At 54.4% G+C, this 26993-nt stretch overlaps 3 protein-coding genes across 4 annotated transcripts in view; all 3 read right to left on the bottom strand.

The window, feature by feature from the left end:
- Positions 1 to 1626: 1626 nt before the first annotated feature.
- MATN1 (matrilin 1) lies at positions 1627 to 11886 on the bottom strand. The gene is made up of 8 exons (XM_065519663.2): positions 11796 to 11886; positions 9737 to 10083; positions 7088 to 7310; positions 5175 to 5300; positions 4286 to 4702; positions 3547 to 3699; positions 2635 to 2713; positions 1627 to 2024 (listed from the first exon to the last, which is right to left on the bottom strand). The coding sequence occupies exons 1-8, from the start codon at positions 11884 to 11886 to the stop codon at positions 1973 to 1975; spliced, it is 1488 nt and encodes a 495-aa protein (XP_065375735.1). The 3' UTR covers positions 1627 to 1972.
- A 3216-nt stretch (positions 11887 to 15102) lies between these two features.
- Positions 15103 to 23317, bottom strand: LOC123569517 (uncharacterized). The gene is made up of 5 exons (XM_065519660.1): positions 23294 to 23317; positions 20274 to 22753; positions 19413 to 19661; positions 16457 to 16562; positions 15103 to 15372 (listed from the first exon to the last, which is right to left on the bottom strand). Exons 1-2 carry the CDS (start codon positions 23315 to 23317, stop codon positions 21758 to 21760), a joined length of 1020 nt encoding a protein of 339 aa, XP_065375732.1. The 3' UTR covers positions 15103 to 15372; positions 16457 to 16562; positions 19413 to 19661; positions 20274 to 21757.
- The window catches only part of LAPTM5 (lysosomal protein transmembrane 5), a 25974-nt gene continuing 22059 nt past the window's right edge, over positions 23079 to 26993 (bottom strand). For both annotated transcript variants that reach the window (XM_045376279.1, XM_074014226.1), the window contains 2 exons: positions 25837 to 25929; positions 23079 to 24546 (listed from right to left, as the gene is read on the bottom strand). In XM_045376279.1, coding sequence (XP_045232214.1) covers positions 24457 to 24546; positions 25837 to 25929 — 183 coding nt within the window. In that variant the 3' untranslated portion in view covers positions 23079 to 24456. The remainder of the gene's footprint in view (positions 24547 to 25836; positions 25930 to 26993) is intronic.

Genomic DNA, 26993 nt, shown 5'->3' with positions numbered 1-26993 from the left:
TGAAAGACCCCAAGAAGCTGGTCCCTGCCTTCCTCAGAGCCTGGTGACAAGTTCCTGCCACTACTCCACCCGCCGGGCAGGGAAGAACGAGGTCCTATTCCCAGGCAGGGCTTCCACCCCATCTGTCTTCACTCATCAGGGACATCTGTTGCTTCTGCCCACCAGCTCCCAGGCCATGGTGTCTGCTAATGAGCCCCTCTTCCTCCTTGGGGACACACTGCTGAGCCTTCTCAGTCCATATCAACATGGCTGCCTTTCCCCCACCCCACCTGTGTGGGGAGAGGGAGTGGATAATCTCAGAAGAAAGGAAGAATGGGCAGAGTCACTCCTACCCCAGGGACAGGCAGAGAGAAAGGGCTTGGTGAACCGTGTAGGAGGTGGAGTCAGGTCACAGGGGCGAGGGTGGCTGTGTCCCGTTAAATCACTCTTGTGTAGTTGTGCTGTTGTACTGATGTGGCTCTTGGGTACTGTTCGTGTTGTTATTCTGCCTCTATGAACTGCCTCTGAGGAAGATCTTTCGGTGTGGTCTGAGCTTCTTGTAAAAGCCTTTTAGACATGCTCTCAAGTGTGAATCTAGTAGTAACACTAAAAATGCTCCATTAAACAAGAATAGGTTCAGAAAATCACCAAAGCTGCCCCTCTGAGAGGACAGAGATGGAGATTCCAGAGGGGTAGGTCCAATAGGGGCCTGGGGGAAATGGCCAAGATCTCAGGCTGTGACCTGCAGACCCCTCGTAGGGGCTGGAGGAAGGGAACATAGGGCCAGGAGTCTTTCTCTTATGCAGTCTCTGAGGTGGAGCTGCTGCCATCTGTGTTGGGGATTTTAGGTTGGGGGTGATGCCGCCTGTGCACAGGAAACAAACAACTCCAACAGGGCGTGTTGGGGGCAGGAGTGGAGAAGCACCTAGGGCAGCCCAGGCCCAGGCTGGAGCCCTTCCCATCATCTCATGCACACACTCATCCCGTGGGCTCCCAGGTATCAAGAGGAGGCACAAACCCCTGGTACAACCTAAACCCACTCTCTTTTCCTCTAGCTGGGGTGGGGGTGACATGAACACCCTGCTCAACTGTAAGTCCCTTAGGGCAGGAACTACGTCTGTCTCTTATGCCACCATCCCCCACCCAGCTGCCCTGTAAGTACATGATACCTGAACGAATGAGTGAACGAACGAATGAATGAACAAATGAGTCCTGTCTGGTGTCATTTCCCTTTTTCTCTGACGCCTTTTTCTTTGATGTTCTTCAGTCCTAGATTCAAGTCCTGTCTCTCCAGTCGACCCACTGCTGAGCAAGTCATTTTATCATTTAGACTCTCAGCTTTCCCATTGGTAATGGGGACAATTTGAGTCTTTTCTGGGTAGGGTTACTGGAAGTGAAATGAGGTCAAGTAAATGAATACGTAACTGAAAAGGCAGGACAAACACCAGCTGGTTTTGGTGTGGTCACCGTCATCACTGTCACCACCACTGTTACCATCCTTCCAACCATCGCCTCCCACCACATCTTCATCCATCCTTTGCCCTGGTCCCCAAATAACCACACTGCCTCCAGCCCCATTCAGTGCTTAAGGTAAATCACATTTAATTGTTTCTCACCAGAGAATAGAGAAATCAGTAAATAAATTCACAGCACTCAGAGTCAAGAAAGGGTTAACTAAAAAAAATGGGAATATATTAAGCTTTTGATTATAAAAATGCAAACGCAGTCTCTCTCACACTCACCCCTGCATTATCACCCTCACACTCGCATTCTGGCTTTCACACTCACACCCACCCTCAGGCACACGTGCACACGCACACACACACACATGCACACATAAACACACAAGCTCCCAAACACCATTACACACTCCCAACAGGCATACCCAGACATGCCCCCTCCCACTCCCAGGCTGGCTTCCCTCACTAAAATGGCAAAGCTACAGGGGACACGCGCAGGATGCTTGGAGAGGCCACAGTGGCGACAGGCAGCCTTAGACGACTGTGTTCTCCAGGATAGCCAGTCGCTTACTCACAGCTTCCAGTGGACTCAGAGTTAAGGAGAGGAGCAGGTTGGCCAGAGCAGGGCAGGGGTAGGTGTGGCCCTGCACTCAGGCCCCTGCAACACCCCACTACAGCATGCGTTCTCCCCTCTGTCAGAACTTATGCATCCACTGTCCTCAGAATGGTGCTTTCCAAAAAACACAGCCGGTTACTGTGAGCCCTGAGTGCCCAGCCCTGCTCAGTTGCAGGTTTAGCCCTGCTGGGTCCCCCACCTAGTCCTGGCTGAGCCAGGGGAACTGTCTGGGGCCCAGCCCCACCTCTGAGTGGGTACTGGGGTCAGGCATGTCACCATGAGCCTGAGAAATGGGGTGTCCACGAGCTGCATGTTCTTCAGAGCATGTCCAGGACTCTGGTGTGTGTCCAGTCCCTAGATCCTGCTTTCTGCTTCAATTTCTCTATTTACCCTTTAGGAGTCTCCACTTTTGACAGGGTCTGCACTATCTTCAGCCTATTCTGCCAGAATGCAGCCCATCAGCAGAAAGCAGGCCAAGAGAAGGCTTCCCAATCGACTACACTTGAACCATGCCCCTGCCTCCCCCAACACTGCCCTGCACCCCTCCCCGGCCCCAGCCACCTCTGGGAAGGGATATGTTTCCTGGTCAGGGCCTGCAGCAGCCCCTCCACTTTGGCCTGGAATGTCACCAGGGACTCACAGGCACACGGATCTTCCTCTGCAGGGGACAGGGAGGAGGAAAAGAGAAAGAAAATCACTGTTGAGTGATTGCCCAGGGGGAGGGGGGACAGTCACTGCCCAGGGCCAGGACTCAGGAGTCTTGGGGGAGTGAGGGGCTCAGGGGACCTGAGAAGGCAGAAAGATATAGATAGTCCTTGAGACAGCACCCTTAGGAGTGATGGAGGAGTGACCCCTGAATGTCTTCCTGGTCCCTTGGAGCCCTGAGAGTGAACTACGAGAGCATCCCTGTACGTGCTGCATGAAGAACACTATTAGGGACCTCTATGTCACCTCAGTGAGTTCACCCCAGCCCTTTGGGTTTGAAGTCATTTATCCCATCTTACAAGTGAAGAATTCAAGAAGTGAAACAACTTGCCCATGGCCAACAGTGTCAGAGCAAAGACACAGGCCCAGGCATGGCTGGCTCTGAAGCCCACATGCCTTACCACTAAGAACCAGCTGGTGAGGTCACCAGGGAAGACCAGAGAGGCAGTAATGTTCAAATCCTGGGTCTCCCAGCTATTAACAGTTGTTCCGCCCCTTTGGCCTTGTTTATCCCATCTATAAAATGGGGGTAATGACATTCTTACCAGATAGGATCTGATGATTTAATATCCGGAGAGCACTGAGAACAGTGCCAGCCACGTAATAAGCATTCAACACGTTTGCTGGTAGTAAGAGCTGTACTTGCCAGCCCACTTTCTGGTTCTGCCAATTCCTAGTGCCACCTCGGCCCCTGCTTTTCCCCACCCACACTGAGTTCCAGGATGGCTCCACTCCCACAGTGCCCCACCTGCACATTCCATCAATGCCAGCCCTGGCCTCACTCACCCACACAGATCTTCTTCTGCAACTTCTTGCCTATCTGGTTGATGGTCTTGAAATCAGCCGTGTAGAAGTAGTGCTCTGCCACAGGCTCCGAGGCTATTTCCCTCAGCTCATCCTCCACAGCATTGCCCACACCCACAGCAAACATCTTAAAGCCTGCCAGGAGGAACAAGAGAAGTAAGGCTGGACATGGGGACGGGCAACCATATGGCTGAGCCTCCTGGGGAAGGCTTAGGCAGCCAACACCAGACACCTCCTGCTGGCAGCTGCTGGAATTGCAAGCACAATGCCTGGAACAAGGACAATGAGAAATCAACATTTCCTGAGGTTCTACTCTGTGTCAGACCCTATAGTGACTTCCCGTACTGGAAGCTTTGTTCAGCAAGCTTCATTTAACCCTAATAATCATCCACCTGATGGTTATTTTTTCCTCATTTAATAGGTTGCAAAACTGAGACTCGGGCTTGTTCCAAAGTAGAGTTGCCTTCCAACAGTTGATGTGCTCTTAGGAATATCTGGCTGGAAAAGTTCCAAGCCTCACTTACAAAAGGACCATCTTACTTTTCTGGGGCCTCAATTTTGTCATTGGTATGAGAGAATTGGACTAACCAATCCTCCTCATTCAAATTCACCTGGGTTTAAGGCACTAAACAGAAGACAACAAGATAAACTACAGTTGGGCTGTACCCGTGTGTACCCCTGGACATCAGTGGTGTCCAAGGTCCAGGCAGGCAACACCTACCGAGGTCTTTGGCCTTCTTGGCAGCATCATTAATGTAGTCCTGGCTCCGGCCATCAGTGAAGACAATGCCCACCTTCTGGGCCCCAGGCCTAGCCCCACTGGACACAGTGAAGGAATTGTCAATGAGGTACTTGAGAGCAGCCCCGGTCATTGTGCCCTTCTCCATGTAGGACATATTCCGCACAGCCGCCTTGATGTCCTTCTTGGTGTGGAAGCGACCCAGGGGGAACTCCTGGCGCACAGAACTTGAGTACTGCACCAGCCCCACCTGGGCCAGCTTGTCTGACACATCCAGCGTATCCACGATCTGATTGATGAACTTCTTTACCAGCTCAAAGTTCTCTGGCCTCACACTCTTAGATCCATCGATGAGGAAGACCAGGTCAGTGGCCGAGCTGCCACCACCACCACTGCAGACTGGGGAGAGCAGGAAGGCAAGGAGATGAAGCTGAAGGACATAGTCATCCATCCTGTTCCCTGGCTGGGTACCCATCACACACCAAGAATTGTGCTGAGGATCATTCCACTGTGCCCTCAGAACTGCCTCTATAAAGCCAAGGTGACAGGTCCCACTGTACAGTATTGGAAACTGAAACTCCAACAGCTGTGAGATCACACAGCTCAGAAGTGGTAGCACCAGGATTTGATTTTGAGACTATGTGAGTCCTTCTACCACACTAAACCCACCACCTATTGTGTTGAAAACAGGGACAGAAGTCAGGCGAGAACTTCTGCAGATACCAAATTCTAAAAGGCGTCTGTCTGCTTTGAAGATTGGTTCAGAGGTAAGGTGCAGGAAGGCTCGAATGGGTTTCCTGGGGAGTTGCTGAGGCCCCATCACCGCCCCTCCACACCCTCTCCAGGGCGAGCCTGTGTCCACCCCACTCACCATTGCAGGTCTTGCCGTCGCTGTTCAGAGTGAAGCCCTCACGGCAGGCACAGGTGTAGGAACCCGGGGAGCTGATGCACACCTGCTCACAGTCATGGTCCCCTGTTGCGCACAGGTCTGACACCACTGCGGGGACAAGAGATAGCTCAGATCTCACAATCACAATGCCTTGGGCACTACAGACAGGTTGTCCCTCCCTGATTGTGGATACCAGGCCCCATCCAGACTCAGGGAAACTAAGGCCTCCAACGTACTGTGGCCCAGGTCCCTGACTCTCAGCCCAGGTCTGGAATCACTGCACCAGTGCCTAGATACCTGAAGAAGGTTATAATGCTGATGATAAGAATGAAAAGTTCCACTAAAAAGGTAAAGGCCAAGGGTTAGGGCCTTTAGTCTGTTTAGCTCACTGCTGTATCAAGACACCCAAGTGCCTAGAACAGCATACAATGAACACAGCACATATCTGTTAAATACCATAAAATGAGAGTTACACCTTGCATTATCTCACTGGATCCTCGGAATAACGTGCATGCTCGTCCTAGACCCATTTTGCAAATGGGTAAAGCCCCTGCCTTAACCCTGATCCAGTCCTACTGGACACCCCGCCCCTGCAGGTCACATCCCAAAGACCGCCACACACACCTCCCCTCCGAGAAGGGCTCTGAACCTTCTCCTGCCAGTGCCCAGGCCCCCTCAGACTCTCCCGCATCACAGAAAACTCTGGCACCCAAAACTCACGACACAGAAACATGTGTCGTGGGAGCTCTCCTTCCTGGGCTCCGGGCCCTCCTTGGTCCCTGTCAGGATTCCACCACATAAAAGGGCTTTTTTTTTTTTTGAAACGGAGTCTCGCTCTGTCACCCACGCTGGAGTGCAGTGGCCCAATCTCGGCTCATTGCAAGCTCCACCTCCCGGATTCACGCCATTCTCCTGCCTCAGCCTCCTGAGCAGCTGGGACTACAGGCGTCCGCCACCAAGCCCGGCTAATTTTTTGTATTTTTAGTAGAGACGGGGTTTCCCCATGTTGGCCAGGATGGTCTCGATCTCCTGACCTCGTGATCCGCCCGCCTTGGCCTCTCAAAGTGCTGAGATTACAGGCGTGAGCCACCGCGCCCGGCCATAAAAGGGCTCTTAACATCGCCTCTCCCCAACTGCCTTCACCTGGATCTGGAGACCCTCCTCCGTTATCAGGCTCCGCCCCAGCTACGGCCCCACCCCTGGTGCTGGCACCACCTCAGTCTAATCCAGGTTCCACCCCCAATCCACTTAGGCCCTGTCCCTAGCCCTGACCCCGCCCTGATGTTCCCGTGTAACTCAGTCCCCGCCCTTTTATAGGCTACCGCCCCAGCCAGGCCCCGCCCTCTGATGTGGCCCCGCCCCCGACTCTGAGTTTTCTGTCTGCACCTCCTCCCCGGCCCCGCCCCTAGCCTTGGCCCGCCTCAACGCGGACTCTCTGTCTCGGCGCCTGCCATGGTCTCGTCTCGCTTAGCCCTGGCCCCGCCCCTGGCTCTGACTCTCTCCGTCTCCGCCTCCGCCTCCGCCCCGGCCCCGCCCCGGCACTTACTCTCTCCGTCTCCGCCCCTGCCCTGGCCCTGCCCCCAGCCCTGGCCGCGCCCCGCCGCGCTCTGCGTCTCCGCCCCTGCCCTGGCGCCACCCTTGCCCCGCCCCGGCGCTGAGTCTCTCCGCCTCCGCCTCCGCCTCCGCCCCGGCTCTTCCCCGGCCCCGCCCAGGCATTGATACTCTCCGTCTCTCTCTCTCGGTCGCCGCCTCTGCCCCCCTGCCCCCGCCCCTTCCCCGCCCCGGCGCTGACTCCGTCTCCGCCTCGCCCTCGGTCCCGCCTCCAGCCCTGGCCCAGCGCCGCAGCTCTCCCCTTCTCCGCCCCGCCCTGGCTCTGCCCCCGCCTGCCAGCGCACCGCAGAAGGCCTCCTGGAACTTCCTGGAGAGCTTCTCGATGACGCTGTAGCTCTCCACGTAGTCGACGTGCTCGTCCTGCGGCTCGCTGGCGATCTGCCGCAGCGTGGCCTTGTCCACGCGGCCCACTCCGATGGCGAACAGCTCGACGCCGCTGGCCCGGGCCCGCGCAGACACGTCCTGCACGCTGTCCTGGGGCCTCCCGTCTGTCACCACGATGACCACCTGCGACACGCGGGGCGGTGTGACAGCGGGCTCCGGGAAGCCCACGGGACTGTTAGGAGAGGAGGCTGAGGCCCGGAGAGGCGGGGGGACTGCCGGGGTCGCACAGCCAGGCGGCACCCGGGGGAAGAGGACCTAGCTGGCCAAAGAGGAGACCCCGTTTCCTCTGACTGAAAGATGTGGCGGAGGGGCTTCCCATCTGCGTCGCCTCCCTCGGGCAGGCAGCTCTGAGATGCCCGGAGGGATGCGATGCCCCATCGCCAAACTGGGGCCTCTAAGGTCAGGGCCATGCCTTCCCCTCAGACTGAGGCGGCTGAGGGCAGGATCCTCAGACTGATGGCTGTGGGAGCCGTGCCACGCCCCTCGTGCCCCCGTGAGGCCGGGCCGGGGGTCCCGTGGCTTCACATGGTGCTGTTCTGGGCTTTGGCCACCAGATGGCAGCCGAGGCTAAGGGATGGGGCCACCGCTTCCCGTCCCGCTGTCCTTGTGCCTCTAAGCCCCGGGACCCTGGACCAGGAAACGGAGGGAGGGCCACTCAACCCAAGGAAGATGCCTCCCTTTTCTTCCTCCACTCCCCGGTGTGATACATGCCCCTTCCAGAGAGGGAAAGAATCTGCCCGCTCCTCTCCCACTAGGCTCCTCTGGTCTGTACCCTGGAAGGAGAGGCGGCGGATTCCGAGACTCATCTTCGAGACCCCCTGCCTGCACCCGCCCTGAGGCTAGGGCGCTCCCAGCTCTGCCCAGTCTGGGTTAGGCGTCCAGCCCCCGTTTGCTGCTTCTCTGCTTCTGACTTGGGTCTGCATCTGATTCCTGGGTCCCATCCTTAGCCCCAGGCCCTGACCCCCTGTCCTGATGACCGGCAGTTTAGATAGGCCGTGGTTAGAAATGCAGCTCCACAGCCTACAGGTCACCTTCCTGAGCCTCGGTTTCTTCATCTGTAGAAAGGGGTTGTGCTGAGGTTGAGTGAGATGACTCGTGGTTAGAAGCCAGAAAAAGCAACTCTTATTTTTACCGTCATTACCCTGGGCTCCCTGGGGAGTGATCTTGCACAATCTCTTCCTCTCCGGGGGCCTGGGCTCCTGGCTTTGAAAATCTAGCTGTGACTATTAGCTACCATCCAGAGACCCACTGCCTCTTCGAGTCCCTACTCTCCCTGCTACCCGGCTTTCAGATTGTCCACCTTGTTGGGTCCTCCCACAGACGAACTCCAGGCTGAACACCTGGAGTCTGGCACCAGCTCCCCCAATGCCTCTGTGTCACCTGCTGGAGGACCTCACCACCCCAGGTCACCACCCCCATCTCCTTCACTCTCTCCACCACCTCAACCATCAGCTTCATCTGCAGCACCCCATGCTGAAACTTGTAGTTGGCCTCAAGACCGACAGGCTGCCTGATATGTCATTTCTTTGAGGGGTGGTCATGGCTGGGATGATATGCTGTTGTCTCTGTGAACACTTTTCCCACTTATTGGCTAAGCAAGTTGCTTAAGCTCCCTATGCCTCAGTTTCACCATCTGTAAAATGGGGATACCACCTCTGAACAGGATCGTGCTCATTTATTCACTGCGTGCTACAGAGTGGGGTAGGAAGGGGGGATAAGAAAGAGAACCTCCCCTGGGCTGGGGCCCTGGGCAGGGAAGTGGTGACTGGTGCTAACGAGGGCTGCGGTGGGGAAGTGCTGGAGCCTATGGGTGTGCTGCAGCAACAGAGGACACCTGGCTTAACCTCAGGTTCTGTGCTGAGCCGTGAACATGACAGTGAGGATACAAAGCCTGGGAAACGCTCAGCTCTCTGCCTGGAACCCTCGCTGACAGCGCAGGTGGCCGCACAACCTTTCCATTTCCGAGCCCCTGCCCTCAGAGGATTATGAAATTAAAAATTAGCAAATGCCATGACGAGGCTTACGTGGTGCCAGGCACCGTTCTGAGTGTCTTATGCTTATGAACTCAGTCCTTGTAGCAGCACGTGGGGAAGGTGTTTATCATTACTCCCATTTTACAGGTGAGGAAACCAAGGACCAGTGAGATGACATCACTTGCTCAGGGTGGCGCAGCTTGTATGGTGAAGCAGGGCGTGAAGCCAGACAGGTTGGTGGCGGAGTCCACACCTTCACTCCTCCCGTCAGCATCTGGTCTGTCTGCAATGTCTTCAAGGGGCTCAGACTGGTGGGGGAGCCAAGGTCAACTAAACTGAAATGATTGTGAGCTCCTAGGATGGAAAGGTTGGGTAAAGGTGGCTTCATATCCCGCCTCTGTCACTTGCAGCTGGTGACCTCTGTCTAATGACCACCCCACTCTGACCCTGTTTCCCCAGCTGTGAAATGGCCACCTCATGGGGCATCGTGGGAATTCAAGTGTCTGCAGGCAAAGCTCGTAACTCTGAGCGGGAGCCTCCAAACAACAGCATCCTAGCAGGGAGGTGTGCACGTACCTTGCTGATGTCAGGGGACCTGGAACGGCCACCCTCTGCATCGCTGAGGGCTTTGGTGATGGCAAACTGGATGGCCAGGCCAGTCATGGTGCCTGTGGACAGCGGCTGGATGCGGCGCACAGCCTGCAGCAGGGCGGCCTTGGAAACGTGAGCCCGCAGAGAGAACTCCTGCTTCACGGTGCTGGCATAGTTGACCATGCCCACCCGGGTGGCATTGGGCCCCACGTCCAGCGACTCAATGACCTGGGACAGGAATACCTTCACCTTCTCAAATTCTACAGGCCGCACACTGCGGGAGCTGTCGACAACAAACACCAGGTCCGTGGGCCGCGTCCGGCAGAGATGGCCTGGGAGTGGGGCAGGAGGGGTAAGCAGAGAGCAGGGACACAGGTCAGGGACTGGGCCTGAAGACACAGAATGCGGCTTCTTAGATCCAGTGCGAGGCCTCAGGCCCGGGAGGCTGCAGACTTCAGCTGGGCTGGCTGAACCCTTTTGTCAACGTGCAGACACCAGCAAGCAACTTGTCACAGGCCCCTGGCTCAGCCCATGGGGAACACAGAGGGCCAAGCCTGGCTTTGGGCCATTCGCTTCACTTCTCTGAGCCTCAGTTTCCTCATCTGAGCAGTGAGCTGGCAATCCTGCCTTACAGAATGTTCTGGGGAGCCAGGAGAGGGCTGGGCATGCAGTGAGTATTCCGGGGGTGGCAAAGGATCCCTTGGCCTTGAAAACATACTTAGGTTTCAGCCCAGACTTGCTGCCAGAAACAAGGGCAGCTATTTCTTCTAGCTGGGCAGGAGGGCACCAAGGATGGGCCCTCCGGGCATGGGCACAGCCTTGAGAGCCAACGCAGTGCCCGTCAACATGGCCTTTTTCATCTGAGCATCAAAGCAAATCACCAAAGTGGAACCAGTTTCCCTCAGCCTGGCAGCGCCTGCTGGCGGGTTGCGGAAGACAGGGGAAAGGAGCAGGAATTCCAGGTGGCCACCTCAGCAGCCTGATCAGGTGCACCCCCAAGACACACCCCCAAGGAGCAGTGTCCTCCAGAGACCCAAGAAGGCAGCGCTATGTGCTGGGAAATATGCAGGGTCAGAGTGAGTTCAGGCCTGGGTTCAAATCCTGGCTCAGCCACTCTGTCGGGCCCTGGGCAGATCATTGCACCTTTCTGAGCCTCAGTAATCTCACATGTCCAGTGGCGAGAATGTGGCTACTGCATGACACTGTCACTGGCCTGGGCCTGCAGTCAGGAAGGGCTCACTACAAAGGCCCTTCCCTCCTCATCCCATGTGGAGTCTGAACTGAGCAGAGCCAATCCCAAAGAGGAAAGGAGAAACGTGCAGGGCCGTCCCAACCCCCAAGTCACAGTAACTCACAGTGCCCCAGACTGGAGCTCTGGACATCAGAGTTCCTCAGGAGACCTTAGACATCACCATGCAGCTGGCTCCCTGCTGTCTATAAGCTAAGGCTACAAATGGGTGAACTGAGACCCAGAGAGGGAAAGGGAGTTGGCCACATCGTACAGCAGTAGATCAGTAGCTAGAGGATCTGGGGCTATCTCACTGTGTGGTCTTAGGCCCTCGCTGACCTCAGTTTCCCCATCTGTACAGGAAGAATGGGCATTCCAGGACTCAGTGCCCAAACCTGAAACTCTGGGGGGTGGTGTTGCCCCCAGGGAGCCAACGGCTGGAAGGACCCGCAAAGGGGGAATGAGCTCTTGGCATCCCAGGTGTGCTCTCATCAAAGAGCTGTGGACTCAGCCCTAGGCTTGATGCAGCTCCAGATGTCAGCCAGCTCTGAGTAGCTTCTGCTCCCCAGAGACCTGGAAGACCAAGGTCCTTGCCGCATGCATGGTCCCTGAGGGCTGAGGAGCACCCCTGCCTGACCCTTATCAGCACCATGGTCCCTGTCTGCTCCTGCACCAGCCCACTGCCCACTGCTGCCACCCTGCTCCCTTTCCCAGCCTGGATCCCATTTGCTCCCTGCCATATCAGTACCCAACCCCCAGTGCTGACGGTCAGGGCCCACTCGCTCAGTATCCCCCACCTCACACAGGCCCCCTCACCTCTGGACTGGGGAACGAGGCCGGGGCTGCACGGGGCCTGGAGCAGCAGCAGGCTGCAGAGCACGAGGCTAGTGCCAGAGAGGACCCTCATAGTTCTGGCAGCACGGGCAGTAGCCGGCGCGGTTGTGGGGGCCAGTGGGGTCCAGGTCTTATCAACCTCGCTGCCCGCCCAGCCTCTGGGTCAGGTGGCCCCCAACTGACGACTGATGTGGGGGCAGCCCGCCCTGGCCCCTAGGCCCCCAGGGGCGGGGCTCGGGCTGAATGGAGGTGTGTGTGCCCTGAGAGGGCGGGAGCGCCTGGCCCGGAGTCCGGAGGCCCCTCTGACCACAAGGGCTCCTTTGCCTGCAGAAGCAACCAGAGCCGCAGCTGGAATTTGGGAAATCTCAGGTGGGTGGGGGGTGGCTCCTCCAGGGGCTGGAGCCCACACTGCCTTGAAGCTCCACCCCAAGCCCAGGCATACCTGAGTCCAACGGCCGAGCCCAGCCCTGCCCTGCACCTTCATCCCACACCCAAATCCTTCCCCCACCCACAACCCCAAGTTTCTCATTAAATGCACTTCCCCTTCCCTAGCCTCACTGCACTCTGCTCTCTGCACACACCCTGCTCTCCAGCTACCCCTGGATTCTCCTCGAAGGCCTCCAGGCCATCGCACATGCACGGCCATCTGCCCAGAATCCTTTCCTCTTGCTAACTCTCTGCCTTGCAGTATCTTTCAAGGTCATAATCAGGGCTAACATGTACCTTCACTCAGTATGGGCAGGGCAGTAGAGACCATGGTTAAGAGCACAGACTTGGGAGCCAGGTTACCTGGTTTGCTGGTATAGCAAACCACCTGTGTGACCATGGGCCAGTGACCTCACCTCTCGTGTCTCAGATTCCTCATCTGGAAACTAGGGATGGTAAGAGCGCCTGCCTCCTAGGGTTGACTCAAGGAGCAAAGGAGTTAGGTGTGGTTTCTCAGTTAATCCTCATGACAACTTTGTAAAGCAGCTACTGTTAAAGAACAGAGAGGTAAAGTAACTTGTCTGAAGTAACACAGCTAAGAAGTGTTATTGCCAGGATAGAGCCCCAGGCCCGGCTCTCGGCCATGCTGCTGTCTCAGTGCAGCATGATGGGGGTGCCTTCTCCATGCCCATCTCTTCCCGCTGTGGGTCCCTGCTTGTCCCACCTCACCTGTGAGCCAGTGGATTCAACTCTACATCAGGCCCAGCACAGAGAAGGCAAAGATAAAGCTTTCTAAACAAAGTGAAATCACCAGGAACGATCCCTTTCATTGCATTTGGGTCTAATAGGTCATGAGATAGAGCGGAAAGAGCATGGGCTTGGCTACCTGAGAGATCCAGGTTCAAAGCCACTTCTGCTCCTATCTGGCTGTGTGACCTGGAGCTGGTGACTTAACCTCTCTGAGCCTCAGCTTGCCATGGTGCAGTGGGAATGGTCGTTCTTGATCTCCCTGCCCCATGTGAGGGGCAAGAGGGGGACAGAAGTGGAGATGGGGTTAAAAGATTGTCATTGCTCCCGGAGGCAGAATCCTAAGACTTGGGACCTATGCCCTTCACTCGGTGTAAATTATCCTTAATAAAAGGAAATGTACAGACAAAAAGTGATTGCCGGGTGCAGCAGACCCAACTCATGGCTACCACGCTCTCTGGCAATTATTATAATGATCCCGTCCACCCTTGACATGGCACAGTTACTCATTCTATCACTCTATCTCCTTTGCTCTCCCAACAAACCTGTGAGGTCAGCAGATCTGAGTGTGTTGGCCCATTTGTCAGATGGAGAAACTGAGGCCCAGAGAGGTTCACTGACTTACCCGAAGCCACCCAGCCAGTTTGGGGCAGAGCCAAGCCTAAAGCTCAGGCCTCACTCGCCTTTGCACCAGTGTTAGGGAAGGAGGATGTTAAGAGCATCGCCTTCTGACTTTCTCCTCTTACATTTTATGTGTGCCTGATTCACAGCCCTCCCCAATTCCAAAAACCACGTGAAGCTGCTGATTCCTTTTTCTGCTACAACTTTGAAGTCGAATTCTCCTCCAGAGGTGCTGCAGGGTGGGGCGATGGTGGTGCCTCTCCCTTCCCAAAATGGTGTAATAAAGATGTTACCTGTCTCCCCCACAGGACATGAGCTCCCTCTGAGCAGGGGACTTGCCTGTCTCAGTCGCCACTGAATCCCTGGGACCCAGCGTGATGCCTGGCACAGGATCTCTGGTGAGCAAATGAAGGAAAGAATGAAAAGAACTAACTACGAACCGGTTCCATTTCCCTATAAACCACCCAGGGTCACACAAGGGCCATCGATGGTGACCAGGGATGAGAAATGTACAGTGCTGTCCTCGTGCCATGCTGGAGGTGAACGAGGAGAACGTGAGCTGGGGTGTCCTCGCCAACTACGCACGCCCCCCCGCAACTCCCCTGACGGCCAGGGCTGTGTCTGGGGCTCAGGGCACAAGGCTCCATTAGCTGGGCAGCAGCTGGCCCATGAAACAGCCCTTTCAGCTCCACCTCTGAATGGCAGTTCTATGGGCTCGTTGGAGGAACACAGGCGCCTTCTCTGTGTCACTTCTGCGCTCATTAGCAGAGCTGTAGAAATACACTACAGGTAGGTTTTCAGGAAGAGAGATGGGTCCCCCACCGACCACCACCAAAAAAAAGTAAGGGCAGCTTTGGCATTCTATAGCAGGGGCAAGGCCTGGGGGCGGTGGTGGAGAAGAGATCTGGAAGTTCAGCATATACATTAAGGAAAGAAAATCAATATTTGTGTTTTTTTAATGTGAAACATTTTTCCCTAGGACTCAAAATCGAGAACAGTGTGTCTGGTATGAGCCAGAAGAAAAAAAAAAAATGCACGGAGAGGCCTTCTGCGTAGTTGCTCACAAGGCAAACAGTGAAGGGCTCTGCTGTTCCCTCCTCCTGTTTTCACATCCCTCGGGCTTCCAGAAACTTAAAGCCGTTAGTGTTTAATGCAAGAGAGAGCATTTGTGATCCACGGAGAGGCCCCTGGGCAGTGTGGTTCAGTGGGAAGCACCCAGGACTCCCTCTCCAGTGCTCCCAGGATCAACTCTTTCCCTAAAGAGCAAACTGGTTAACTTGCAATAACCTAGCTAACCAGATGCAACATCAGACGGGGCAGGCTGCCGCCTTCACTCTTCGCTCACCATCATCAGTTTGGCAGTATCCACATACGCCTTTACCAGTACTTATTTAATCTTTTTGTATAATTCACTCTAAACCAACTCACTTCTTAAAAATTTCTCTGCCTTCTAAGAAATAATAGCCATGAAATCACTGGTTTGATGTATGGTTTATTTATTTATTCCAATAAACATTCATTCAATATAAAATTTAAATAAATTCAAAACTAATTAAATTTAGCTTTTTCATCCACACATCACTGAAAATTTTGTTTTCTGCCGGTGGCATGCACGACAGACTTTGAGGAATGCTGTGAAGTGAAACGGCTTCAGAATCAAGGAGAGCTGGGCTTGAGTCCCCCTCAGCTGTGGCGATTTCCAGTAAATCCCTCCCATTTCTTCCTGTTTCATGTCTGTAGCATTGGAATCTTAATGCTAATGCCACTGGAAGATTGTAAGGAAGCAATGCAGTGAATGCTACATCAATGTGTATTGGACTTTTTGTTTTAGTTTTTGGGTTTTTTTTGTTTTTTGTTTTTTGTTTTTAAGATGGGGTCTCTGTCACCCAGGCTGGAGTACAGTGGCACAATCACAGCTCATTGCAGCCTCCACCTCTCTGCTTCAGGTGACCTTCCCACCTCAGTCTCCTAAGTAGGGGACTATAGGTGTCCACTACCATGCCCAGCGAATTTTTTTTTTTTTTTTTTTTTTTGGTAGAGACAGGGTTTCACCGTGTTGCCCAGGCTAGTCTCGAACTCTTGAGCTCAAGTGATCTGCCCACATCAGCCTCCCAAATTGCTGGGATTACAGGCGTGAGCTACCATGATGGGCCAATGCTTATTGTTCTTACAATGCCTTCTTGTATCAGTCAGGCTAGGACAGGCTATGTTGCAATAACAGACACGCCCCCCAAATCACAATGGCTTAATACAGGGTTTGCTTCTCTCTCCTGGCACCGTCCAGGGCCGGGCAGGTGCCCCCCACATAGACCCTCTCCAAAGTTGCCTCCACCATTTCCAAGTCCTTGTCTCTGGCCATGTGGACAAGAGAGAGATAGCAAGGGTCTCTCTTAACTGCCTCAGACAAGGAGTACACATTACCTGACTCTACTTGGATGCCCAGGGCCAGGATATGGCATTTAGTTAGCAATGACAGTCTCTGTCACCACTGCCAGAGGGGTAAGGCTTTGTTAGCCCTGTATCACCTCTAGATGGAAATTCAGACTTAGCTGGCGTTTAAAGCTCTTCACTGTCAGCTTCCTTCCACCTTCCGGGCCATTGTCAGTCTTTCTCTTTCTCCCCCTCTCCTTCCCTCCCGCCGTCTCCCTCTCTTCTCTAGCACAGAATGAGTCACTCCTTCTGTTTTCAGAGCCTCCCAGAGAGACTCCAGTCCTCATACTAACTCCCTATCAGAGTTTGCACTCAATCCATGGTGACCCATTTTATTTGTGGGGAAATGTCAAACCCTGAAGCTCAGGCTGTGAAGGAAACTCAAAGGTTATCTCCACCTGGCCACCCATGCTACTCACCTGTTGTTAAAACTACAAGCTCCACCACTGCTACGTGCCTTCTCGGGGCCAGAGGGTCAGCTGTCACCCCAGGAGCAGCTGTGAGAGCTTCCCAAGCGAATGGTTCCTGCAGTCAATCACAATGGAAGAAGAAATGAGCATCTGGAGGAGCGGGCTCAGGTTTAGCACTGGGAACTCTAGCTGGCCCAGTTAATGCCCCGACCCATGGCCCTTCAGCCCACTGTGGGTCCAGCTCACCTACAGCTGCAGCAGGTAGTTCCCAGGGACGTGGGCAGTGGGCCAGGCAGCCTGGGATTTAACATCCCCAGGGGTAACCCACAACCCGTGGGGATCAGAAGACCCCAGCATCCCCATCCCCCACTGGACAGTTCTGAGACACGCTCCTCACCATTCCTCAGAAGGTCCCCAGCAGGAGTGAACCCCAGTTGCCCACAGAGGTGACCAGTTTATTCATGCACATTGTATTGGCTTTTATCCTGTCCCCACCTCACTTCCCCTCACTGTATTTCCTGGGATCACCTCCCAAATAAGCTACCTGCACCCAAGTCCTTTTCTCAGGATACCTGGTCACGTCTCCAGGCCTTGGCCCAACTGTTTTCCAGCCTGGCATGTTTCCCCAGCAGGTAGAGCAGAGTAAGCAGCAGGCGAGTGTCCTGTTTGACCATCTAGGCCACTGAGATGGCAGCAAAATTGTTTCTCAGGTGGATGTTGTTTATTTATTTAGAACTGCGGCTCCCTCGTGCCAGCAGCTCTCTGCTGTGCCCACTGACCATCGGAGCGCTCTTCATGGCTGATTAGGGAGGCTTCCTCCCGGAGACCCAGGAGACAGACTGGAATGTGAGCACTGGTTCCCAGAGAGCCCATCCGGGAGGGCAATGGGCAAGGCCTGTGGCTGCAGAGACACACAGTGGCTGCTTCTTACACCCTCCGTGGAGGCCCTGCTGCCACCCAAAGACCCAAGGAGAACCCAAAGATGGGTCCTGCCCCTGACTTCCTTTAACCTGCAACTGCTTTTCTTGACACTTAAACAGTTTCATTGCATATTGGAGATACTGCCAGAGTATCGGATTGGGCATGAATCTCTGGTCTTCCCAAAAGTCAGGCAGAGACGTGGCGGGACCCACAGTCACAGGGCAGGTTCCTCATCTAAAAGGTGGCCATGCTCATCCCGGCATCCAGGAGCCTGCAGTGCAGCTAGGCTGCTCCTCCTGCCCAGGCCCCATTCGGACCACAGTCCCCATGATCTGAGATGTCACATGTGGTTCATGACACCTCCCATGTGCTGTCTTGGTCTCAGGCCCCACGCCTGGTCAACCAAACTGGAATCCAGGGTGAGGAGGCATGTGCTTTCATCCGCGGGCCTGTCTGGGGAGGCTACGGTGCAGCAGCGCGTCCTGCTGATGGGTTAACACCTCTGTGAACTTGAGTGACACCCACCCAACCTGACATCCCACCCACACATCCACAAGTAGTGCTCACATCTCAGCCTGCCTCCTTCCTCGCTCTCCTGAACTCCAGACCTAGAGACCCAGCTGCCTCCTGAGCACCTCCCAGTGAATGTCCCCCAAGGTAGTGCAAATCCAGCACCACCGAAACTCGATGCGTCCTTTGCCATCCCCCACTCTGTGTCCTCTGCTCAGAGCTGGGCATCACTATCCAGGGGCCTGCAACATCCAAAAGCTCCCTGCCGCCTCCGAGGCCTCCCTCTTATGCCAGGGCCCTCCCAAGAGGGCTCAGAGCCTGGAATAGGAATTAAGTGAGGGCCTTGTGAGGTGGAAGTTCCCAGAGGAAGGGTGAGGTTACCCAGAAAGGTCTAGAAACACAAGCTCAGGTCCATTTGGGTGGACTGAAGTACAACCAGCTCTGCCCCTTGGCCGATGCATGACTGTGGGCAGAGGCAGCCCCTCCCTGAACCTCAGGAATGATCACCACCCAGCACCTGCCGTGTGAGGCCACTGGGAGCTTCATGGAGCCAGCACACTGAAGGGCCTGCTCAATTATGGGGACCCTTCCTGCTACCGTTACAGCCCCTGAGAAACCTGAGGTTGCCCCACTTAGCACCCCAGGTTTAATTTTACCAGCTCTTTTTTCCCTCCAAGAGACAGCCACTCTAGGTTGCCCTCACCTGCCCAGGCCTGGGAGCAGCTCCCTCTATCCTGGGGCTGGCTCCTTTCCAGGCATGAAGCTCAAACAGGCGCCGTCAGTGGGTCCAAACCATCGCAGCCCCGTCAAAGGACCCCTGTGTGAGCCTCAAACGGGGCATTGATAGGGCCTGGGTGAGGGCTGCCCAGGCGATCATGGGCTCGCTTGGCTTGGCTGGTCATGCGGACTTCCCCAAACCCAGCTATTTCCTGTCCCTCGGGTGGCCCCCTCCCAGCTGCCTGGCCACAGGGTACAATCCCACTACACAGCTCAGCCTGTTCCTCGGCTCCAGGCCAGAGGTGGGAGTCGGGGAAGGCGGGAAGGACAGGAGAGTCACGCTGGCAAGTTCAGGGCCTCCTGGTCCTTGTGATACAGGCAGCCATGGCCCTTTGGTCTCCTTGTGAAAGGATGCAAGACTGGGCCAATGTCTCTCCTCCTGTGACCTCTGCTCTCAATCCACACTTCCTGGGGCTTCTCAGCAGGCCCTCTTCCCATGGGTCTTTGCAAGAAGCAACAACTCACACAGACTGGGGCTCCAGCCCCTCTAATAGCCTCCACTCGGAGTAGAAAAAAAAAGGTGCTTGGTCTCATCTCTGACCACTGTGTGGCCTCAGGAAAGTCACTTGATGTCTCTGGGTCTCTGCCCTCAAGTGTGAACAGGAGCTCGCTTTCCATTTCTGTGAGTTACACTGCACCGATTGCTTGGGGGTCTGATAAGGAGCAGATAACATCCATGAAGAAATCTGCCATTTCCCCAAAAAACTGACACCACCAGAAGGTTGACAATGCCTCTCAAACTCATCCCCGTCCCTACCTCCCCATAGGACGACTTCCCCAGCCTTTGTAGGGGTCCCTGCACTTGGGCTCTTCCTTCCTAAAACCCAAATCTTGTAACTCCTTGGCCCAAAATCCTTCAACGACACTTGTCTCGGGTTAGTCCATGTTCCTCGGTGTGACATTCAAGGCTCTATGAGGGCTCTTTTGGTATTGGTGACAGATTCCAATTCAAACAGCCCTGGTCTCTTTATTAACTTTACTCTCAGGTGAGCCCTCAACAGCTCAGCTACACCAGGGGAGAAAAGATAAGAGATGGAGAAAGAGAAAGAGACATTAATAAAGAGTTGGAGTCCTGGATCCTGCCATACCTGAAGCCGAAAATCCCTGGATTTTTTATTTGTATGAGAGCCAAGAAACATCATGAACCACCTTCTGGTTTTTCATAATAAACTTGGTTCATAAGGCTTCTGTTACTTGCAACCATGTCCCTCCTGTAAATTCCCTTCTTGGCTGAACTTAGCCAGGGCGAGCTTGCACCCAAAGAGCCCCACTGTCTGCAAACGCTCTTTCTCACCCAGACCCCCACAGCTGGCCCACAGCTGGCTGGCCTCCTCTCCCTCCCCACCCAACTTGCAGCCACGCTGAGCGTCTCGCCCGGGCTCCTCTCCCCAATGCCACAGAGTCCTTGCACGTCCTGCTACCTAGACCTAGAGCACCCTTCCCACTCTGCTTACTGCTGCCTTCTTATCCTTCAGACTCCACTTGGTGACACCCTTCAAGAGGCTTTCTCTGGCCCTCAGGCCACATCTGAGGTCCCCCAGGCTTTCCCTATTGTGGCAGCCCTTTTGTGGATCTGTCCCTCCTACCCAGACTGGGGGGAACTGGAGGCGAATCCTACCTGTTGAGGTCATCCCGAGTCCAGAGCAGGACCCGGCCCCAGGGGAGTGGAGTGCGCGCCCGATTAGGGAGACGTCAGAGTGCTTCATCTCGGGCTGTGGTTCATGATCAGTCAGCATCGGGTCAGGACCACCTCTCGCTCAGCATGGCTCATGGGAGGAGTTTCTGGATGGAACAACCAGGTGTGTGTGTATTTATGTGGGTGTGTGGAGGTGGGTGTGATTGTGTGAAGGGGTGTGGGGAGTGTGTGTGGGTATGTGGGGGGTGTTTGTAGGTGTGTGGGTGTGTGTGTGTGTGGAGGGGCATGGGGGGTGTGAGTGTGTGGGTATGTGGGGGGTGTGTGGGTGTGTGGGTGTATTTGTGGATATGTGGGTGTATTTGTGGGTGTGTGGAGGTGGGTGTGAGTGTGTGGGTATGTGGTGGGTGTTTGTAGGTGTGGGGGTGGGTGTATGTGGAGGGTTGTGGAGGGGTGTGTGTGGGTATGTGTGGGGTGTGTGGGTGTATTTGTGGGTGTGTGGGGTGGGTGTGAGTGTGTGGAGGGGTGTGGGGGGTGTGAGTGTGGGGTGTGTGCGGGGTGTGGAGGTGTGTTTGTGGGTGTGGTGGTGGGGGTGGGGGTGTGTATGTGGATGTGTGAGGGGGGTGGGGGGTGGGAATGTGTGGGTGTGTGTGGATGTGATTGCTTGATGGGTGTGGCTGTGTGTTGGATGTGTGTGGGTGTGTGGGGGTGTTGGTGTGTATGGTGGTGTGTGTGGGTGTGTGTGGCTCTGGAGAGTATTAATGTGTGTGGATGTGTCTGGGTGTGTGGAGGGTTGCTGTGTATATGAGTGTGGGTATGGGAGGTATGTGTGAGTGTGTGGGAGGAGTGTGAGTGCATGGGTGTGTGTGGATGTGAGTGGGTGTGGATGTGTGTATCTGTGTGTGGGAGTTGGTGTGTATGTGGGTGTTTGTGGGTATATGGGTGTGTGGGTGTGGGGGGTGTTAATGTGTGTGGGTGTGTGTGGATGTGGGTTTGGCTGGGTGTGTGGGTGTGTGGGAGGTTGGTGTGTATGTAAGTGTGGGTGTGGGGGTATATGTGTAGGGGTGTGGGGTGGGAGTGTGTGGGTGTAGGTGTGGCTGTGTGTGGATGTGTGTGGGGGTGTGGGGGGTGTTGGTGTGCATGTGGGTGTGTGGATGTGTGGCTGTGTGGGTGTTTGGATGTGTAGCTGTATGGGGGAGTGTGAGGGGGTAGGGGTGTGTGTGTGAGTGTAGATGTGAGTGCATGGGGGTGTGTGTAGATGTGAGTGTGTGTGGGTGTGTGGAGGGTGTTGGTGTGTATGTTTGTGTGAATATGTGTGTGTGGGTGTGAGGGGTGTGAATATGTGTGGATGTGTGTGTGGGTATGGGGCGTTGGTAAGTACATGGGTGTGTAGGTGTCGGTGTGGGGGTGTGGGGGTGAGGGTATGAGTGTGCATGGATGTATATGTGGGTGTAGGTGGGTGTGTGAGTTTAGGTGTGTGGATGTGTGAGGGGGTGGGGTGTGTATGTTGGTGGGTGTGGGTGTGGGGGGTGTGAGTGTGGGGGGCGTGTATGTGGGTGTGTGAGGGGGTAGGGGTGAGGGGGAGGGTGTGGTTGTGGGGTGTGTGTGTGAGGAGTGCATATGTGGATGTGGATGTAGGTGTAGGTGTGTGGGTGTGTGGGGGTGGGGGTGAGGGGTGGGTGTGGTTGTGTGTGGGGGTTGTGGGTATGTTGGTGGGTGTGTGTGCTGGGTGTTGGGATTGTGAGTGTGGGGGTGTGTATGTGTGGGGGTGGGGGTGAGGGGGTGGGTGTTGGTGTGAGTGTGGGGGGTGGGGGATGTGTATGTTGGTGGGTGTGGTTGTGGGGGGTTTGTGAGGGGTGTGTATGTGGGTGTAGGAGTGGGAGTGGGGGTGAGGGGGTGGGTGTTGGTGTGAGTGTGGGGGGTGGGGCATGTGTATGTTGGTGGGTGTGGTTGTGGGGGGGTTTGTGAGGGGTGTGTATGTGGGTGTAGGAGTGGGAGTGGGGGTGAGGGGGTGGGTGTTGGTGTGAGTGTGGGGGCTGTGGGTGTGTACATTGGTCAGTGTGGTTGTGGGGGATGTGTGTGAGGGGTATGTATGTAGGTGTAGGTGTGGGTAGTTGGGGGTGAGGGGGTGGGGTGGGTGTGAGTGTGTGTATGTTGGGTAAGTTGGTGGGTGTGATTGTGGGGGGTGTGAGTGTGAGTGTGAGGGGTGCATATGTGGGTGTGTATGTAGGTGTAGGAGTGTGGGTGTGTGGGGGTGGGTGTGAGGGGGTGGGTGTGGTTGTGTGTGGGGGTTGCGGGTATGTTGGTGGGTGTGTATGTTGGTGAGTGTGGGTGTTGGGAGCGTGAGTGTGGGGGTGTGTATGTGTGGGGGATTGGGGGTGAGGGGGTGGGGGTGGGTGTGTGTGGGTATGTTGGGTGTGTATGTTGGTGGGTGTGGTTGTGGGGGGTGAGTGTGTGACGGGTATCTATGTGGGTGTGTATGTAGGTGTAGGTGGGGTGGGGGTGATGGGGTGGGTGTTGGGGGTGTGAGTGTGGGGGTGTGGGTGTGTACTTTGGTGGGTGTGGTTGGGAGTGTGTGGGGGTGTGTATGTAGGTGTAGGTGTGGGGCTTAAGTGAGGGGGTGAGTGTTGGTGTGAGTGTGGGGGTGTGGGTGTGTACGTTGGTGGGTGTGGTTGTGGGGGGTGTGTATGTGGGTGTGGGGGAGTGTGGGTGAGTCCTGGGGGTGGTGGAGGTAGAAGGCTGGTCTCCGCCCTCTCTACACTGTATTTCCAGAAACACATCAGCCAGAGAGAAGCTTGTTGCTGCTTTATTGAAACTTCCTCCCTGTCGCACACAAAGCAATTACACAAGGGGGTATTGCCAGGAAGCTTTTGCAGAGCCTTCTCCCTCTGTACCCCCCGACAGTCCCCAGAGACCCTGCCTCTGTGGTCTCCACCTCTGAGTCCGCTCCCTGGAGGACCCCGACACACAGGGAAGCAGGCACAGGAGGGCTGTGGGGGCCAAACCTCCCTGGTTGCCACAACCACCATGACCCCAGTGGCAAGGTCTGTGCCCACAAGGGGGTTGCCTGCTTTGACTGAACTAACCGGTGGGTTTAGTCCAACGAACAGATGTGCCCGACTTCAGGGCTGAATTTTTGCTTGATCACAAGCCTCAGGCAGAACTGACTCGTCTATGACTGAATCGACTGAATGGATGGCCAGCAACGGCCTGGCCTGGGAATGGACTGGCAGCTCGTCACTAAAATGACTGTGATTGAGCTGACTCCTTTCATGGAATCAACCACTATGCAGCCACACTGACCACAGAGCAACTGAATAGGTGAGCATTGGACTGTTGATGACAACTCTTCCGCAGAACAATTGTGTGTTTGAAGAGACGGTTTTATGATGAAATAACTGTTATTTCCTGGAGCTAATTATTGAATGACAGTCTGTCAACTGTTTAAATTAATCTCATTTGAATTAACAATTATACAGTCACTCAGAGGTCCTACATTCACCAGAGTTGGCATCCAGTTGATGGGTTCATTTGAATAAAATGGTTTGGAGGCTAACTTGGTTTTTTAAATTGAATTTCGTCACTATTCTATGTATTCTATTTATCACTATTCTAAACGACTCATGGTTGGCTAACTGATTATCATTTAAGCAAGCTAGTTGAAGAAATTGATTACATATATATTTATATATGGGGGTAGCTAATTGATGACTACTTGATTAAATTGCTATGTGAAGTGACAACTATTTATAAATCAATGCAATAGACTGTTGTTTTGACCAAATTATGTTACTGAACTGACAAGTGGGTTTTTGATGCGTCAGTTGCTTGGCTGAACTGATCAAGTCGATAGTTGCTTAACAAACTCACCAACTTTAGAATGACCGATGGTCTAAACAAGTGTCGGAGCTGATTGACATAAACCAAGCATTGTTGGGCTGAATTTTTGAGAGACCTGAGGAGTGATTCAGCCTAAAGCGTTGACCCAATTGTGAGCAGCTCACAGGCCCTGCAGGAGGAGCAGGCCAGCGAGGGAGACACAAGCAGATTGTCCTGCCGAGGGGGGGGGCAGGAGGGTCCACCCAGGCTGCAGGGGCCACCAAAGCAAAAAAGCAAATTATGAGGCAGCTCCACCCCTCCCAGCACTGGGGCTGGGGCCAGGCGAGGGTCACACTTCTGAGTATGGGGGTGGTGCTGGGTCGCCCTCTGGGGTCTTCGATGGCAAAGACAGGGCTTCCTCGTAGGACGGAAGGACCACCTGGGAGAGACACAGAGATGAGGGTTGAGTATGATCAAAAACGACCTGCAATTCCAACCCGGGGTCATGGGACCCAAACCCCCACCTCTGGCAAAATGATGCTGGTGCTGCTGCTGATGATGATGATGATAATGACTGGCAGGTCTTGGATGTTTGCTATGTGCTAGACACTGCCTGCATGAGATAGGTGCAGTCCCCAGCCCTGTAGTGGACATACTTGCCTTTGCCTATTCAGCATCAAGTCCCCCTTATTTTGAATACAGTGCACCATTTTCCTTGGGAAAACATTCTCTGTCCATATACCTCCAAAAGAACTCGTCCCATCCCTCAGATCCAGCGGGGTGGCTGGACTTGGCCACTCAAAGTAGAATTCCATCCTCCTGGCTATCGTCCTTGGTTTGGGGATAGGCACGTGGCCCAAGTTGGTCCAATCAGACATACTACTGGGACCTTCTTTTTCTGTTGGGATTACTGAGAGGGTGGGATATCGCCTAGGGGTTTTGGCAGTCATTTTGCCACCACAAGGGACGGGCTTCCTGAAAATGAAGCCAACATCAAGGAAAGTAGAGTCGAGAGATGGAGAGGATGAGATCGTATCCTGATGTCGTAATTCAGCCAGGCCCAAGCCAGACCTACATTTGGCTGCTAAGTTCTATGAGCTAGTAAATTCCTTAAGTCAGATTGAGTTGGGTTTTTGCCACTTGCAACCAAAAGTGCCTTAACTAATACAATCTCCACCTTACCGGGGAGGAAAGTAAGTTACCAGGAATTTAAACCATCACTTTCCAATAAGCTACTTCTAAGTACACCCCATCCTCTCTTCCCCGAAAGCCTCCTTCTCCTTTCCCAGCTATCTCGTATCCATTGTCCCTCCAAGACCAGTCAACTGTCACCTCCTCCAGGAAGCCTTCCCTGATATCCAAAAAGAGGCCAGGTCTTTCCTCTGTGCTTACTGTCCCTGTGCTTCACACCAAGTTGTAATTGTATCTATGTGTCTGAACTATACACTCCTCTAAGGCAGAGGTGGCATCTTAGTTTTCTCTGCGCCCCCTGGGATTGATATGAGACTAGCAAAGAGTGAGAGGTAGTAAATACTGAATAAATGAATGAGTGAGTGAATGAGTGAGTGAATGAATCTTAGACTACCAGAACTGAAAGAGACCACATTTCTTCTGTTCCAACCCTCGTCTTACAAACAGAGAAACCAAGGTCCAGAGAGGGAAGGAGACTCGACCCAAATGGCACAGGCAGTGAATGGCAAGGCTGGCACCCACCTGCAGCCAAACTCACCTTCTGGAACATCTTGGAGTTGCTCCTCTCCTCAATCGAGTTCAAGCACTTGATGAATCTGTAGCACCGCCACACACACTTGAACATGTAGACCTGGAAAAAGGCCCAGGTCAGGCTGTGCTCTGCTGAGCGTCCTTCTCACACTCCAGCAGGCCTAGGACGTATGCCAGGCAGGAGCCACCACTCTCCCCAGAAGCCAGCATCCAGCCGCTCCTGCTCAGACCTCTCATTCTGTTCCTCACCAGCCAGTCCAGAATATTCCAGGTACTGCCCTTTTCATTGCCCCATAGACACCACATAGCAAGCGGATTTTGGTGGCTTCTGGCCCACCCTCCAATTTCCCCGGCAATAGACCCACAGCTCCTGCTTGACTGCCCACACTGACCGGGAGCTCACTACCTCCCGAGACAGCCCTGGCCATCTGGAAACAGAGCTGATGGTGGGACATGTTTTCTTCAAAATTGCTTCTGATATGTTGTTTTCTAAAGCAGATTACAAAACAGCATGTGCAGTATTGGTCCATGTTTATAAAGGAGGAACAATTGGTATATATCCATCAGCTGATGCAAGTTGATGTAAGAATTGGGCAGAAGCTTTCCAGAGTGGGGCGTACAATCCCAAGGGGCGAGCTCAAGAAACAACAGAAAACCCCCAGGATGCCCCCTGAGCAGGAGGAGAGGGTCCTGTATACTGGAAGGTCTTGTTTGATGGATTCCCTGGTTGGGCACATAGGTGGGGCAAGGAGACATGTGGAGGTACTGAGTGACAAAGAATGAGGCATGAAGGCCCAGGGAAAATCAAGTCGGTGGAGGGGGCCAGCAAGGCAGAATGAGGGTCAAAGAGGGAAACCCCTCATTCTGGAAGATCAAAAACAGAAGGGGAGCTGGGGGACGGAGCTGTGTGGTGGGATCTGGGGAGGGGTCCTGCAGTAGAGAGTGCCGTGGAAACCCCACACTGACTTCCCCCATGAAGCCTTTGGAGCGTTCTCACTGCACACTCACTAGTGCTTTTGTGCTAGGTCAGTCCTTGGAGAAGATGTTAAAAGGGGCAAGGTTCTGTTTCTAGATTGGCATTAGGTGACGGCAGAGACTGCCCAGGGCCTCAGATGGAAGCAGGAGCTGGAGTCCGCAGACGCCCACCCACCAGCACAGAAAGGC

Source organism: Macaca fascicularis, chromosome 1 (assembly GCF_037993035.2).
Source record: "Macaca fascicularis isolate 582-1 chromosome 1, T2T-MFA8v1.1".
Classification (NCBI taxonomy): Eukaryota; Metazoa; Chordata; class Mammalia; order Primates; family Cercopithecidae; genus Macaca; species Macaca fascicularis.
Note: the sequence above shows the minus strand (reverse complement) of the source record. Positions and strands in the feature narration are given on the sequence as shown.

What these genes read in the sequence shown, in the direction of transcription:
- MATN1 (XM_065519663.2), bottom strand. Translation starts at nt 11,886, where the DNA reads ATGAGGGTCCTCTCTGGCACTAGCCTCGTGCTCTGCAGCCTGCTGCTG. An exon ending in CGACGGCAAGACCTGCAATG is followed by an intron (nt 4,703 to 5,174) that starts GTGAGTGGGGTG and finishes TGCTCTCCCCAG; the next exon opens with TCTGCAGTGGTGGTGGTGGC. An exon ending in CTGCAGGCCCTGACCAGGAA is followed by an intron (nt 2,025 to 2,634) that starts ACATATCCCTTC and finishes AACTCTGAGTCC; the next exon opens with ACTGGAAGCTGTGAGTAAGC.
- LOC123569517 (XM_065519660.1), bottom strand. Translation starts at nt 23,317, where the DNA reads ATGGTGGTTGTGGCAACCAGGGAG. An exon ending in TGGTTGTGGCAACCAGGGAG is followed by an intron (nt 22,754 to 23,293) that starts GTTTGGCCCCCA and finishes ACACCCACATAG; the next exon opens with ATACCCGTCACACACTCACC.